Source organism: Liolophura sinensis, chromosome 9 (genome assembly GCF_032854445.1).
Source record: "Liolophura sinensis isolate JHLJ2023 chromosome 9, CUHK_Ljap_v2, whole genome shotgun sequence".
In the NCBI taxonomy this organism is placed as follows: Eukaryota; Metazoa; Mollusca; class Polyplacophora; order Chitonida; family Chitonidae; genus Liolophura; species Liolophura sinensis.
The window spans coordinates 5,116,818-5,134,814 of record NC_088303.1 but is presented as its reverse complement, the minus strand read 5'-3'; the positions used below and the strand labels follow the sequence as shown (position 1 = coordinate 5,134,814).

Below are 17,997 nucleotides of genomic sequence, written 5' to 3'. Positions count from 1 at the left end.
GTGTAAAACACTAATCAAATAAATTAAATTAAATTGGTTGAAACTTGCTGTGGGTTGCCTCATTTAACCTTAGTTAACATCACTAGCCGTTAGCAGGAATCCCAGTGCCCTCAAAGTGACAAAAATATCTGTTGGTATCTGGTGAGACTTTAATTTGTAACGATCATGTAATCATGATATAACTATGATGTAGTAATGGGACGAAATTTTGGGTCATTGCAGTAGGTGTTTCATGTTGCCGTGTCTGGTGAGATTATGCAGGTAACACTAAGCTGTAATCATTTCACTGCCTGTTAATAATACAGCTGGTTTGAGGGGGAAACCACTGGCCTGATTATTACAAGCATAGGGCATATGGTTGTCAGACACACCCACACTTGGCCTCTTGTAATCTGACATAGCCAACACATCAGCAAACAGATCTTTGAAGTCTGGCATACACATGAGTTCTATATTCAGCTGGATGAAAGACTAGATGTTGTAAGCGAGGAGTTCTGGAGGATACATGTATCAGAATTTCCAAAGATATAATACATGTAGATGTACCTGGAACACGCAAATACATTTAAATACAGAGAAATATTACGCTGGAAATGGCCAAGAGTAAAGATACAGTGGTTACCATTGCTGGAACTACTTGCACAAAACCTACTACTTGTAACTTCTTGTGATCTAGATCTGTGAGAAACTGTTTGGTGATGATAAGCCGTTTAAGCCGTTGATGACAGTCTTGTGCCATTTGCACTGTCGAAAGTTTGTGGAAGGACCACTTGGCTTTCAGGCAGCGTGCATGTGTAATGTGCACATGCCTAGGTTACATGATTACATGTCCTATGATACAACCCATAATACTGACCACCATCTTGGAGTGGTAAGCAACAATGAAATAAATGAATGCTACAAACTGGTTAACAAAGTTTTGTGAAAGAGGGCTCAGGCGCTGTTTGACTACAGGAATAAGGATGTTGTTTTAACTATTGTGTGTGAACGTAATTGTTATAATAGCACATGGCTGTCCGGACTCGTGTTACATACACTAGTTAGTATTCAAATGAAAGTGGAATTCTGTAGTGAGGGCACAGCAACAGTTTCAAATGTAGGTGTAGTGCAAACAGCACTGCCCAAATTGTTCTGTGTAAGCCCATTTTTATTAGGGATCCTCTTTTCATAATGCTGTGAGAACGCCAATGTTGGGCAAATTTACCATGGTGACATACATCTAGGTCTTCGTTCTTTGTTGGGTTGTGAGTTGCACCACAGGCGCTTGTGGCTGCATCATAAAATGGACCCTAGGTGTTAACGACGCAATTGCAGCAGCAGCAGCAGCAGACACAAAATAAGCTGTTAGCTCGGGGTGGGTGTGGGTCACATTCCAGACAATGTCACCCTGATCTCAATACAGACATGTTTCTTTCTATTCCCCCCCCCCTTCCCAAATCACCTTTTTATGGGAATAAAAGTTTCACTGAGAGTTTACATGATGCAGGACTTCTTGCATTCCATAGTGTACAAGAAAGGGGAAAGGTGGAGTGGGAGTTGTGGATGGTATGGTTTAGTTGCATTCCATGAACAACTAACCCTGTTGTAGGGTGCTCTAAAGACTACATGTATATGTACAGTAGATTCTCTATCAAGCCCACTTTTCTCACAGCATCAGCGAAACAGCAAATAGCCTCAACACTATATCAGTAGCGTTCTGATAAAATAAAACAAAAAGTGGAAAACAGTCGTACAAGATTTAAAAAAAAAACAAATCTAATTTGTTAGGCTTAATGCTGACAAGTCCTGCTGGCTTTACACATGCCTGCTGGTTGTTCTAATCTTGACAACTCAAATATTGGAGCAAAGTTAGCCAAGGCAACTTCTTTACTGAGGGGGTTCCAGCTTCTGGTTTATGGTGTGTACAGCATGTGGATGGATCACAGAAATACTGATTCTTGTCTTTAATCATAGTCCTATTAACCAACTTGTTCACAAGATTTCTTTTCACAACCAGAATACAAATTGGAGCATGAAAGTGCATGTAGTGACAGACTGGTTGACATGTACAGAGATTCCCTATCCCGATAATGGTTTGGCCCAGTGTTGAAGCATAGTGTCTTATGGGTCAGAGGGTGTGAGTGGACCCAGTGTGTAGGACAGAGATGTTGATATTGTAGCATTGCCCATAAATTTATCCCCTTGTCATGTATGTCATTCAGTTTTCTCTTTGAAGCACGTGTGTATTGATTTGTTGTGAAATCAGTCAATTGGAATTACTATCATTATGAGCAGAAGAAGAGAACACTTCTTTGAAAGTGTCTGATATTCTTAATAACCTTGATAATATTGCTGTCAAATATTTATTCAGAAACACACTAAGATGTACAAAGTTTTAAAATATGTCTTCTGTTATGTATATGCATTAATTACTTCAATTTCTGGAATTTAAAAGTAACTTATTATTCATATATGCTGACATGAGGTGAATTTGAAATTTGCTGCTTATTTTTCATCTCCATTGCATGCTGATTTTGTGACACTGAAAGATTATTGAGAAAGTTTGCCTGATTTCTTCTGTAGGAATACATCCGGGAGTTTCCAAATCTTCCGTACTTGGTGCTAGTGCTGAAACAGTTCCTCTTACAACGAGATCTTAACGAGGTGTTCACAGGTGGCATCAGCTCTTACTGCCTCATCCTGTTGGTGGTCAGCTTCCTACAGGTAAGTCTCTACACAGGGGGCTGATTTTACAAAGCCATTTCTGAGAGGAAGTAAAGGTTTAAAACCTCATTACAATGATAAGATTTTGGTGCTGGGAGTTGAAATTTTGATGAGTTTGTACAACACCCCAAAATAAGATCAAAAAGCGTATTTCAAGATTTGACGTTTGTCTGAAATGGCTTTGTGAAATAGACCTCAGAATATTGGCACGTGTAGTTGTACTAGGCCGAGACATTGCTACAGTTTATTTAGCGGAGCTTGTAGAAAATCTGTTACATCTATCTCATATTATATTATTAGCAAACATATCTACAGGCGCTGGGTGTTCAAATCTGTACCAAATGTTAAGCAAGGCTTCAGTCATAATCCCAATCTGATCCTGATTCAAAACTGATAGAACTAGTCCAGATTAAAGTTAATACTAGGGTCAGCTACTTATGCAACTGGGCCGTTTATGTGGCTAATGTGTAGTGTAAGTGAACGTAAAAAATCATTTTTGGACCTTGCCTGACTGTATAAAATGGTCAGTAGGGCTATTCCCAATGAACATATTTTTAACGGTGGCCAAACATACATTCTCAGCATAGGAATAGATACAGTTCAAAACTTTTAACACATGTAAGTTTCAGTGTGAACTTGATGGTGGTTTTGGGGGATACATTTATGACCAAATTGTGTTGAATTGAGTGTGTTATACTGTAAATGCCTTTTTATTCACGTGGTACTAACATTTGCGGATTTCACGGCAAACACATTCCCACGAAAATAAGCGGCATCGAATATTAAACCCGTGTAAGTAATTTATTAATTTAGCATGTGTTACAGTTATATATTCGTGGACAAGCAATACAGTTCTAATACTTTTTCAAACACGTTAATTAGAAATACCTAATTCGAATGTATTCCGGCTTTCACAAATCCAGCTTAACTGATCGTCAGTTAATCTTGATTTCTTTTAAGGAGGCTTAGCTCCATCTAAGCAGTGCCAAGACTTTGTTGCGATGTTGTTGTTGATTTATTGCTGGGGTAAGAGACATGCAAATCGATAATTTGTACTGGCCGTGTGTAACTGATACAAAATACATACAATGAGAGAGGCTGTTTTTTTATCAACTGTACTTGCCTTCCAGTCAGATCACCTTTCTGAAGCACCCAATACATCACTTGGGGGTTTCCGCACTTCAAACTTCATTTTCATAACGATGATTTTTGAGAAATTTACTCAAATCTGTCACTCGAAGTTTCACTCACACTTCTTATGAATGAGAATTAAACAGTGGGATTTCTTTATATCACATTTAATTCTTCTTGAGTGACACGAGTATTATCTAACACAGCAGGTAAGGGCTTCGTCTTCGTGAAGGTTAACAGTGTACAGAAGATTAAAAGCTTAGGAGGATTAACTTTCTTTATCTGATCAAGTTACTGTATTGTATAGAATTTTTGTCACATCTTACAGGTACAGTTTAAAGTTTAATAATAACATTGTTAATTGAATGCTGAAGTTGTTTTGTTACTTCACATTTCTGTATTGAAGTTTGATCATAAATTCTGTTAAGCTTCGCGAAAGTTGATTCCTGACAATGTGTCTTCTTACCAGATCGGCGGAAGTTTATGCCCGCGAATAAACAGGCATTTACAGTAATGAGCAAGAGGTGTGTGTGTATGGGTGCTATATGTACATTGGCTGACCCCATGAAAGCATTGTGTACGTACTACATACAGATGTGTGTTGTTCTTTTCCTTTCAGCTTCACCCACGAATAGACGCGCACAGCCCTGAGGCTAACCTGGGGGTGCTGCTGGTAGAGTTCTTTGAACTGTATGGCCGGAATTTTAACTACTGGAAAACTGGGATCAGGATAAAGGATGGTGGCTCGTATGTGCCCAAGGATGACATTCAGAAGGAAATGGAGAATGGGTACCGCCCCTCAATACTGTGTATAGAAGATCCACTGGTCTCAGGTGAGTGATATTGTTGTGGGAAGGATTTTCCAACCCACATCTTTTATTTCTTCATGTTGTGTTTTGATGATCCCTTATTTCTTCATGTTGTGACTGACGATCCTTTGATTTCTGTATGTCTTGTCTGATGGTCCCTTTATTTCTTCATGTTGTGTCTGAGATCCTTTTATTTCTTCAGGCTGTGTCTGAGATCCCCTTATTTCTTCAGGCTGTCTCTGTTGATCCCTTTTTTTTTCATGTTGTGCCTGGTGATCCCTTTTATTTCTTCATGTTGTATTTGATGATCCCTTATTTCTTCATGTTGTGTTTGATGATCCCTTATTTCTTCATGTTGTGTCTGCTGATCCCTGTATTTCTTCAGGTTGTGCCTGATGATCCGTTTATTTCTTCATGTTGTGCCTGATTATCCCTTTATTTCTTCATGTTGTGCCTGATGATCCCTTATTTCTTCATGTTGTGCCTGATGATCCCTTTATTTCTTCATGTTGTGCCTGATGATCCCTTTATTTCTTCAGGTTGTGTCTGATGATTCCTTTATTCCTGTATGTCTTGTCTGATGATGTTAACAGCTTTCTGATAAGATACATGTACATATACCCCTGCTCTCCTGCCGTCTTTTGTTTGGGTTTTTGTTTGTTATGGATAAAGTGGTTATCAGATAAGTAAATATGTGAAATGGAGGTGTGGATTTGGAATCCACTTTAAGATGTTCCACTATTATCAAAAGCTGTTAGCTGTACTGTTAGTTGGTCATCTTGAGTGACCTTTTATGCTTTGAGAAATAGTGAACAGGCCTTTGAAGAGTTTGCTTTATCCTGCACAGGTAATGACATTGGACGGAGTTCATATGGGGACTATGCAGGTGAAGCAAGCTTTTGAGTATGCCTACTTGGTGCTGAGTCATGCCGTCGCCCCCCAGAACGCTCATCTCCTACGAGGTAACCAAAGGTAAGGGCTACATCTGTGACGCAGAGGAGTGTGAATGTGATGTAGAGAAGATTATTAACATGATTGGCCTTCTCCGGCTCTTTCAATCTAGCATTTCTGTGGCAATTTGCAGTTGGTACCAGCAATTAGTACGGTACTCTTTGAAGTTAAATATGTGATCTGTAGTTTAAATTTCATACAGACATCAGGTCATTGTGTTACGGTAACTGTCCTAAAATTTTGCCTTAAAATTGCATTTTTTTGCTGGCAAGATGATATAAAGTACTTCTTTGGGTGCTGAAATGTTTATTTTTCTACCAAGATGTTATCTGACCTTCGAAAGAAAGCACCATTCTAAGATCAATAGATCTCTGAGAATGAGGCTAAATACATGTAGTCAGATTAGTCCAAAAGTTTAGGTCATTTACTGTAGGTCAGAGGTAATTTCTCTCTGCATTTTCAGGGTTTTAGCTTTCAAGGATCTATGCTGAGATAGTCTATATGTGTACCAATTGATTGATGTTATCTTCATGTAGCATACTGGGTAGAATCGTGCGAGTGACAGATGAAGTGGTGGGTGAATACCGGCGGTGGATTGCGGAGAACTTCCGTACTGACCGACCCGAGCCAGCCCCAGCAACCTGTCCCCTGAGGGTCGTACTTATGCAAGCGTCACCAACACTGTACCCCAGTCCACAACAGCCAAAGATGAAAGGTACGCCCATCCATGTGTTCAGCTGATTTGTTTGATAATAGTCTGGTCTTGATCACTACCTTGATACTTCCCCGTATTAAGGCTGAAATGCTGTTAGTGTTGTGTAATGCCATAATCATCCTGTTATTATTGATGCAACAAGACATCTAAATTAACAAATAGAATTCTTTGCTAGATGTTACAAAAAGAAAATTTGAACATGTATATAATTTATGACAAATCTTAATCTTCCATGCATATGATGTATAAACATTTCAAACCATTGCCAAGGTCTGGTGTCATTTACCCATAATCCTTATCACCATCATTAAAGGGGAAATATTTTTCAGTAGGTTGTTTAGCACTTTAGAATAAAGCGACTGGATATGTTCATAGATTTTGAATACATGTAGGGTGAGCGGTTTATCCAGTGGCAAGTTATAGGCCTTAACAGCTTTACTGCTTTTCCTTTCTTTACTAATCCAGGAACCATGTCCATAAAGCCATTTGTGCTTGATATCAAATTTAAAATGTCATTGCAATGTTTAGGTTTTCGTGCTGGAGGTTCAAATTTTACACGTTGTCTTAATATAAAACTCATGAGGGGGGTCTAGATTTTTGTGTCTTAGGGCCCAAAAAATAAGCTCTAATGCCATATGTCAAATTTTTGACTTCATCACACATGGCTTTGTTGGAATCAGCCGCAGTGATGTTGCAGGCCATAACTGACAGGACATGATGTGAACTATCTAATCTGATTTTCTCTGTTCTCCTGAAGTAGGTCAGACCAGAAAGCTGAGAGCGAGAACTCTGACTGTTCCAGTGGTAACAGCTCTGTCTACTGCAAGTCCTCCAGTTCTACATCACCCGATTCTACCAGCTCATCCTCCAGTTTAGCCAGTGAATCGGTAAGTCATACAGTTCCACTCAAGCTTTCATGTCCCAACACTTTAAATAGTCTTTATCTTCACACACCTAGCATAAATAGTAAGCCATACCATTCATTTCCTCATGGGACATTTTTTTCTCCAGGAAGGTGTTGCTTTGCGTATGAAAAACACTTCTCAGTTGTAATTTCATTGTGCCTGTTAGAGGCAGCTGTCTGTATTGTCCTGTTAGGGGTCTGTATTGTTCTGTTAGGGGTCTGTACTATCTTGTTACGGGTAGCTGTGTGTACTGTCTTTGTTTTCTATGATAGAAATATGATGCACTCAAATGTAAGAAATTAACTCATTCGCTCCCGGGAGCGGCTTAAGCCGCAGCCTAGCCATACCCCGTGGTCCTGGCAAGCGGCTCAAACCGCACATTTGACGGCGCCTCATTTCCCCGCAGGGGGCTTAAGCCGCATAAAACAATGTCTCTGACTGGTCTATTTTGGCACGGAAATTGGGATTTTTAGGGAGCTAAACCAATCAAATACTGCCTTATTAGACCCGATGGAAGCCACACGAACAGTGTTCGTAGATTTTCATTGGTTGCAAGAGATAAAAAGGCGCGAAAAAATGTGGAGAAGATTCGACGACTTTCTTTGAGGCGTTGCCAAAATAGCGAACTCGAGTACAGACGACGATTTCAAGGGCTTTATGAATAAAGACATTTGAGAGGATTTCGATTCAGATATTTCGGTTTCAGATGTTAGCAGTGACATGGAAGAGTCTTCCGACAAAGAGGAATTAACTTTAGGTCAAATACGCTCCAGAATTAACGGGAGACGCGAACCTGAACTATCGGAAACTGTACTGATAACAACAACAACAATTTTACTCAAATCGAGAGATACACTGTTCTAAAAAAGTGATTAATCTTATGTTTATACGCTTCACAGAGCAAAAATACCAACTGCCACCGAATATCTGATGGTGGAATTATCCAAAAATCATATAACAAAAACTTCGAATTTTTAGTGCAAAATTGTATTTCTGCTGTGGCCTGCTGAGGACCAGGCGGTGATCAGGGTTGCAGTAGTGAGGGCTGTATGGTGGTAGCGAATGAGTTAAATTTACCAGCAGAAAACCTCCACCTCCACAGCCATGCAATTTGACCTGAATGTGAACACTGCTTGATGGACTCTTGTGTTGTATTTACAGGATACAGATTCCAACCCTGACATTTCTCAGAGGAAGGGCTCAGCAAATCGAGGTGGCAGCCAAGGTGTCCATCATGCTCGCGAATTCTCACGGGGGAGGGATCTGAACAAAGCACAGGCAGCTGGGAAATCTCGTGATGCAAGTTCTAGCAGTGTGGCCTCTAACCGCTCAGTAAACGCTCACACGCGATCTCCCATGAACAATAATAGCCATCCACATCATCATCATCATCCTCCTCACAATCAACATCAGCAGCAGAATCCTCACAATGGCCACCCCCATCATCCTCATCATGGCCAGATGAATGGTTCCCATCCCCCTGGTCAGACCCCACCCCGACCTCTCAGCCACCAGTCTAGTCTCCCCAATCCACCTCACCCCCACAGCCGTCAGCCGGTCGCCCATAACCACAACAACAACAGCAATAACGCGCCTACCCCCGTGGCACATCAGCCCACCGCATACTACCACGAGCCCCGGGGTAACCCGGGCACCAACAACAAGTTTCAAGGGGGGCCAAATGGGCACAGTAAGACATACCATGGACAGCACCACAGTGGCAGCAATACGAACAGTGGTGGTGGACACCACAGTAAGGTGTTCAGTCGCTCCAGCTCAAAACGACGGAGGAACAGCACACCACGCAACAACCGTGATTCTCAGAACAGCCACATGTTTGCTGCTTCGAGGTAACGACACAGTGATGTGGGCAGAGTGACCCACCAAGTGACACTCGTGTCAGGCCTGTATGTACTGCTCACTGGGGGCCCAGGAGGCTGTGACACTCACCTGTCCCCACCCCTGCCCCCTCAGTGTGCTGACTGCTCTGTTTAACCCAGAGGCTGCAGGCTGTGTTTGGGCCTGAACTTCACCCCCATCTTCACCTGGTCTACCATGGCTGTATATATTTGTAATGACAAGTGTGATAGGCGTGAATGAGAACTGGCGTATGTGAATGAAAAGACATCCCGTGCCTCAGAGCTTTTATTACTGTTTGGGGGATGGAGGAAGACAGTGCATATTCCCAGCATAAATAATTCACCATACGAAAAGACATCTAGCAAAATAAAGGGCATAAAGTGATTAATTGTGCATATCATAACAGTATTGAGATTATTTAGCATAAAGCAGGACCTGGTCGTGTAATCAAGTGGTAACATATTTGCCCACCTTTCCTCTGTTTCTAGTGTTTTTTTTTTTTTTTTTTTTTTTTTTTGGTTATGATAACTGCTTTTAATTTCTCCTGTTATGTTTATTTTAGTCCAGATATGTATCATTATCTTTTATATGGATTGTTTTTTTCTTTGTTTTAATTCCTTGGTGGCTGCACAAACATTCCAGGTTTTCTATTTGTTGATACACATGTCGAGGAGCACTTGTTGAGTGTGCATTATGGGAATAATGACTGCTTCCACTGGCCAGGCTCTCCTTTAATTCATAGTGCAAGGGAGGTAACTTGTGCATAACCTGTATTTCGAACCACATTTAAAGCGTGCGAGTGTGTCTCCCTAGAGGGCCACTGTACTACAGTGGCTCCTTTGTCAGCATCATTCCATAACAACACTGCAGTGAGCACATCACTGCCTGTGTTGTTGTTTCGTTAAATATTATCTGATCAACAAAACCCTCCATGCCTGATCAATCCTGAAATCAAGATGCCTGGCCAGAAAATCATTTCTTCTTTTCTTCTCTAAGTGTTAAATCAAAAGTATATAGGTGCTTAGATGAGTTATTTTTGTAGAAGTGTCATATTTAGCTTTAAGTGCTACACATGTGATGCAACATTCTCTTCCTACGCCAAGCTACATTTACTGTTATTAATAAATACTGGTGGCTTATTTCAGTTGTGGGATGTCTACAAACTTACCAAAGAGTTTTCTAGCCTTTGATTTGTAAGATGAAAGGTTTTTTTTTTTCGTAAAAGATGCGATATATCGGTGAGTATGTAACCAGTCATTTTTGTCATTAGGCTGTGTGTAGAAAGCATTATACCTCAGGAATCTTTGCATTATTTCTTTGCAGTGTCATTGAGATAAACAAGCCGCAGATGGTTTGGCATGGCCTGTTTTTTTGCGTCCAAAGAATTGCACAAAAGTCCTCCATTATTTGCTTACACTCTTGTTACTGAGATTTATTTCCGACTCGTCCATGTTGGTAAATTTGAATTTAGTCCTTGTCTTAATAGAGCTTCTCACAGCAATTCCGGCTTTCAGTGGCACACCTTGCCACTTGCCATGGGACAGCAGTGTTTGACTTTACATTACTGGTGAGGAAAACATCATGTGGCACACTGTGAGTGATCACATTTAGCCCTGGATATCATAGCTATGTCACATGGACATAAACCATGTAGCGTTTTTGTGTTATGGATGTCTCACAGTGTCTCAACTCATTGCAAACGGGTCATTATGCTTTATTAAGTGTTTTGCCTTATATGGTGCTCTGTACACATTTGTGCCTCCTTGAAGCTTTGTTCATGGACTCAAGTACATGTACCATTTAGCCGTGATCCTTTTCTCCTCTGCTCTGACTTAAACCTGGGAGAGGGCAGGGGTAGGGTGATTGGGGTGGGGATGTCTGCACATCTCTGTAGGCCTTACTGGTGCATGCTCTGTAACTGACACCTTGCAATGGCACTCGTGGACTCGCAGCTCGGAGGTGTTGGCTGAAAAAGCGTACAGTATACACCCAGAAATGGAACTCCCCTACCCCCATGCCTGTGGCATTTTCTCTGTCACTCCAAAAGACCATCACCAGATGACCAAGGTATAGATGGTATTTGACATATTTTCCTATTTGAGATTCATGGATGCACCTACAAATGGCTTGCCATTTATTTTGTGTTGTTGCTTGCTGTTTTCATGAGATTTTCAGCAACGTTGTATGGGGATGACCTCTTTCAAAGTGAATAATGTTGTGCAAGGTTACACATTTCTCTACATTGAGAAGATTGTCACTTCTGGACATTCACCTGAGTCGTGTATTTGAACATAGAATAAATACTCTACAAGTATGTAAGTGGATGTTGTAAGGGGCCTTTGCTCATAGTCGTCTCCATACCATATCCTTTACCACTTGATAACCTCTCTGCTATGCAGCATTATATGTTATTTTTGGATGTCCCCTCTTTTCCCCCCTTGGTCATGCCCATACTTAACTGCTGCTGGCAAGAATATTGTTGTTTGCCTTGTTATGATACTGAATATGTTGTTATATTTATCTCTGTATATGTGGAGTATACATAATCATGTATGTTTGAAGGACACTAGGTATTGGAAGAGGTTATTTTGTGCAAAAACTATGGGAAGGTTGTTAGGATCACTTCGCTGGAAGTTGTGTTGCCAGACGGTTGTTCAGAAGTAAAATCCACCAAGGTAAATAAAAAAAATGAAATTGGTACATGTAATGGGAAAAAAACATGGAAAAAAAAATTTGTCACCTTACTACATGTATGTTTTAACTCAATCAAAATGAATTTCCTCCACAATGATCATTTACATGTGCATCAACTTTTAAAATCAACTGTTGCCATTTTTTTATTTTGGACTTCATTCTGTTTCATATCAGTGTGAATGTTATTGTTTTTTGGTAAAACTAAAAAATGATAAAAATGGTTGATCAGGCTTTGTTATGGTGAGTCAGTTTCAAACTGACAAATTTTTATTGCATTTTATATAATCACCCAACATGAATGGCATTTTACGGAAATTGCATGGTAAAGTCGCATGTTGAAAAGGCATGCAAATCTGAAATAAATGTCACAGTGGCTCAGATTACTCCTATTAAAACAGCCAACCAAATATTTTATATTATGACACCGTTGAGTAATTAATCATGCAGAAAATTTCATGTGTCTGCTGTAACAAAATCCTGCGCTGTAATTAAAGGATTAAATTCTGAATTTTTGTTCCATTGTTAGAAAGCAGGTTTTGCCCTATTTTTGTGAAGAGGTTTTCTCTTGAGTTAAGTATTGGCAGCGCCTGGGCCTTTTAATGCAAATACTCTTTTGTACCTCTGAACAGAGGACAGGATTTATTGTGCAAAAGAAGAACAATGTTTTAACCAAGTGAAGAAGGTTTTTTTTTTTTTTTCACTCTACTGGCCTCCTGCTATCAGATGTATACGAGATTTGTTTTCTTTGCAGAGAATGATTGTATCTCATATTCAATGAAGATTTAGCGAAAAGTAGATAATTCTGTGTAGAGAAATTACTTTTGTACTGTGTTAATAAATATGCAATCTACTACTACTGTGTACAAATGAGGAGATGTGTGATTGGTTGATGTCATTAGCCACTCAGAAGTGAAGTTGGTTGGTCAGAAATTTGAGGCTAATTCCAGTGTGACTTTAGGTTCGGCTTCCTAACAACTGTAAATTAGCATTGACAGTGCTTAGTTGTAACAAGACTATTGTATTATATGTACAGATCAAAATCAGTACTTACTTCTTTTTTTTTCTTTTTCTGTTAAGATTTGCAAAGTCTGAGTGTCAGGAGATTGTGTCCGGAGTGTATTGAGAGAAAGAGGTAAAGGCTTCACACTTCCACCGTGCTTCTTTGTTTTAATGAGGTTGAGGTTGACAGTGTGCAGGAGTTATCACCCCTGTGTGTGTTTGTGCGTGTGTTTCGCATAATTTCTCGTTGCTCAGGAAAGACTTTATTACAGTTATCAGTCCAGCCGTTTTATTTTCAATTGTTGATGTACCGGTATTGCAAAGATAACTCACCAAGGGAACTGATCCATGTTATTTGTCATTGGTGTTAACATTGGGTCAGATATCACACGCCTTGAAGGTCGCAGGTTCTGTGTACTTACACAAGGCGGTCCAGCGAAACTGCTGGCAAGTTTCCTGGATGTTATGGTCTTTTTTTTTTTTTTTCATCATTGGAAAAATTATGCTGTCTTGCATGTGATACAATTGGAACCAGTTTCCTAATGGAACACGTGTCCAATGCAAAATGTAACTATGTTTCATCTGGCGTTGCCATACACTGGCCATGGTGGCAAGTTTTAGTGGCCTACCACTTTGTCCATCTAGTGTATAGCATTGCCACACACTGTTCGTTTTGACCAGTTTTAGTGGCGTTAGCCTTGTCTATCCATTGTGAGATGTGCTAGAAGGCTTGTTTTTATTGGCCCTCAGTTACCCGTGGTGAGGAAAATATCTGCAAAGATAGTTTATAAGGACATAAAGTTGGCCGCTAAATTTTGCTCCATTCAAGCTACAGACGTGTCTGGGCTGAGGTGAACTTTTATACGGTTTTAAAGAGAGATTTGTGGTTAATTCTAGCCATTTTACGCAAGTCTTATTTAGTGCATGGGAACGTGAAGTGTTTCCAAGTATTGTTGGGCAACTTGTCCTCTCTGGCATTCAAATGAATTGACAGGGTGTAAATCTCTCATTTTATTGTGATAAAACATTGCCCATTGTATTAGGAATGATGTAGAAAACTTTTAAAGAAATAAAGATTACTTGCTTAAAAGAGATGTCATTTGTTTTCATTTACATGACCACAGCTTAGTTTTGCATGCGTGCAAAAATAAATCCGGCATACTGACAATGACTCCGTTACCTTAGTACATGTAGTTGTATGTTATATATGACATACTGTCTGATTTGTACACCTCTCTACAGAAGGAAGTCTATAAAGGAATTTGGCAGTTCAGTCCCATCCATCACCTTTTCTGCTGTGGAAAATCACATGCTGTCTGATTTGTCCCCCATCTGGTTGCACGTTGTATATGCCATACTGTCTGCTTTGTCCCCATCTGGTTGTATGTTGTATATGACATACTGTCTGATTTGTCCCCATCTGGTTGTATGTTGTATATGACATACTATCTGATTTGTCCCGACCGCCCGGATAGCACAGTTGGTAGAGCGTCCGCTTCGGGACCGGTAGATCCAGGATCAATCCTTGGTTGAGTCACACCTAAGACTTTAAAAGAGGAAGTTGTAACTTCCTCGCTTGGTGTTCAGTATGAAGGGGATAGTGCAACGACTGGTTGACCCGTATCAGTATAATGGCTCGGGCGGGGCGGCTTACTTGCCTTCGGTAAGTCGTCTCAGTGATGCAGCACTAAATAAAAGAGCGGTGGAAATCCATCCTGCAACAAGGAGGCACATTACACGTGCATGCACCCTAATGATTCCTTCATCGTCATATGACTGAAAAATTGTTGAGTACGACGTTAAACCCCAAGCACTCACTCACTCTGATTTGTCCCCATCTGGTTGTATGTTGTATATGACATACTATCTGATTTGTCCCCATCTGGTTGTCTATTGTGGAAAATGACATACTGTCTATTTGTCCCCATCTGGTTGTATGTTGTATATGACATACTATCTGATTTGTCCCCATCTGGTTGTCTATTGTGGAAAATGACATAGTCTATTTGTCCCCATCTGGTTGTATGTTGTATATGACATACTATCTGATTTGTCCCCATCTGGTTGTCTATTGTGGAAAATGACATACTGTCTATTTGTCCCCATCTGGTTGTATGTTGTATATGACATACTATCTGATTTGTCCCATCTGGTTGTCTATTCGTGGAAAATGACATACTGTCTATTTGTCCCCATCTGGTTGTATGTTGTATATGACATACTATCTGATTTGTCCCCATCTGGTTGTCTATTGTGGAAAATGACATACTGTCTATTTGTCCCCATCTGGTTGTATGTTGTATATGACATACTATCTGATTTGTCCCCATCTGGTTGTCTATTGTGGAAAATGACATACTGTCTATTTGTCCCCATCTGGTTGTATGTTGTATATGACATACTATCTGATTTGTCCCCATCTGGTTGTCTATTGTGGAAAATGACATACTGTCTATTTGTCCCCATCTGGTTGTATGTTGTATATGACATACTATGAAAATGTCGTTCAGAGCGTGAGGCTATAATGCTGCCATTCATATCTGCCTCTATTCTCTGCTCACTGACTGATTCACAAGCTACAGCTGAGCAGATGTAGGCTATGATGTCATTCACAGCTGTCTGCATGCCCCATAGGCTGGATATTTAACGGATTGACCAGGAACATGGAGGTGGGTTTAGATACCTTTCACACCTATAGACGGGAGCTTGGACCTTATGTCACCCAGGAAACCACAGGTGAAAGGATTTAATTATTTTATTTAATGGTTTAATGCCATGATCAAGAATTTTTCCCTTTCATCGGATAGTGGTCAGTTCAAGTAATGGAGTTCAATTGGCATCTTACTGACAAACTTTCCCTATGCATGTTTGATGTAAACATACAAACCTTTAAAAGTCCCTTTCCAAGCTGGGATTAAACTTGCACATTATGTGTCCTTGAAATTCAGCAGAAATGTCATGTCTTGTCAAGTTAATGCACCACAGTTAGTCATAGACTAAGGAAAAAACCAGGAAAGGTGATGGAGGTATTTAGTAAAAGTTTATTCATCAAGGCCTTTTCTCATCATGGCTTTGAGCTTACTTCAGACAAAGCCTTCACTTCCACCCATAATATCCCAAGTGGTTTACAAGAAATTCTATATCATAAATACTTATGCACAATTAAAGCAGAGAATGGAAAATGCCTGATGCCGTGTACACATATTACACAAGCACCTTGTAGGGCTGTAATTACATCTTACCAGGACTCGGCTTTAGCCAATAAGGATGTACCATATACATGCATTAAGCGTTTTCCTTCATGTGTCTGTACAATATGTATGATCACTTTACAAAAACGATGAGAAAAACAAAAAAAAAAAAAAGAATGTCAAATGCTCATGCCCTTTAATGGATTTGAAAGAAACTGGTTATTTTGTGTCAAACTGATTTTGGCATTTTTAGCATTAAACCAATGTAGTTGAGAGGTCATGTATGAAATCAGAAAAGATCTAAATGAAATGTATTTGACATGAAATGAAAATGCCCCATTTTAATCAGTTCATCCTGTGTAGCTGGCTCCAATCACCAGGGATATTTCAGGTTGTTGGCACAGATTTCCATCAATCACATCATCTGTACCACAATGTCTGTACCACATTCTACAATCCTTAACCATTACGGTATTACATAAAATATCATGATAAGCCTATTGCTCCTGCAAAATGCTTGTCAGATGTTTTAAAAAGTCTATTTACAAACGTGATGTTTTTGGGGACAAGAATCAGTGATATGCCATTTGCCTATGACCCACAACATCTCCCACTGTTACTTTATGCCCTTATGTCCGTCTTCGATGAGAGCAAATGTGATGTCATGACATCTCAGCAAAACTGAACATCAATACTAACCAGTGTGCCGCAGACAATATGTAAAGAACGCCTGGCAGCAGTGTTCACTTTCACTTTCAGAAATGTATCATTCTCAAGGTTTACAAACAGATCGTTATCTCGGAATCTGACACCACTCAAAAAGATTTCTCACAATTTCCACTAGGTGCCTTTGTGATCAATTTGCATTCAATCTGAAATCTGACCCTTGTATAGCAACAAGGGCTTCGAGTGGTGTGCTACATAGACTATGCACTAGTAAGAATAACAATGCTGAGATCTTCAAACAGATATGAAAGTATTGGCAACGTTTGAGATTTTTTTATTTTCTTGCTTATATATAATGCTTATAACCTACCTTAACTGTTTTAAGGAGGGTTATAGAACAGAAATGATGTCCCTGCTATGGGTGTTTAGTGACACTTTTACAGACTCTAGGGTGGACAAGGTTTACACCCCATATAAACCTCATTTAAGAACCGTGTCCACATTTTTGATGTAGAACTGTCGTAAGACATACATCGCATGAACATTATTCCTTTCTCAGTCACTAGAATGTGAACTACAATAGGAAAAAAATCTAAAGAAATTTAGTCTCCTATTTATGGTATGAACAGCAAGAATCTTACACATGCATAACATATACACATATAGTATACCGACCTTGGGCAGAAACTGGGACACTTCTCTATTCCTATACAGATCCAGTTACATGGCAGACATTCTTTTTGAACACTCGCGTCACCATAGGCATACAGGCGTGGGTATGCACCTCACAGGTGGAATTTACAGTCTTAAATCCTTTCACTGAACTTATTTTCACAAAGAAGAATTATGAAGAAGTTCGGTGTTCCTTCCTACATGCATGTGAAAACATTCTGGCATGTTTGCATGCATGCTAATCCTGTCCTCCTGTTCAGTAAAATGTTACAATATGTGTTCATTCTTCTAGTTATTGAAATTGTTAACAACCACTACATTTTGAAGTCAGCAGTACCTACGCATCGATTCAAGTAACTTGTCAATGTTTTGAAGAACAAAAAAAAGAAAAAAGAAGTAAACAAAAAACTAAAACATAATCTTGATGGTATTGAAACGTGATAGCTTTACAATTTAACATGATTACAATGTACTATAAGGGAGTAAGCTCTCAACTAGAGGCAAACCAAAATAATACAACAACCTTGCATCTCAAATCTGCACCATGAATCCAATCTACATGTAACTTCCAGCTGGCTAGTCTACATATACATGTAGTCTTGAGCACTCCTAGCTCCAAGGAAGAAATCTCTGGAGCATTGTATTGTCTACATAATTACCCTTAGATTTCCAATCCTGAGAAAGTAAGAACTGACAATTTA

General features: G+C 39.7%; 1 protein-coding gene across 1 annotated transcript in view; it reads left to right on the top strand.

Annotated features, from left to right (window-relative positions):
• The window catches only part of LOC135475038 (terminal nucleotidyltransferase 4B-like), a 10,417-nt gene extending 878 nt beyond the window's left edge, over nt 1-9,539 (top strand). The window contains 8 exon segments of the mRNA XM_064754774.1: nt 2,563-2,703; nt 4,454-4,667; nt 5,491-5,516; nt 5,518-5,615; nt 6,131-6,220; nt 6,265-6,309; nt 7,070-7,196; nt 8,376-9,539. Coding sequence (XP_064610844.1) covers nt 2,563-2,703; nt 4,454-4,667; nt 5,491-5,516; nt 5,518-5,615; nt 6,131-6,220; nt 6,265-6,309; nt 7,070-7,196; nt 8,376-9,068 — 1,434 coding nt within the window. The 3' untranslated portion in view covers nt 9,069-9,539.
• Nucleotides 9,540-17,997: the final 8,458 nt, after the last annotated feature.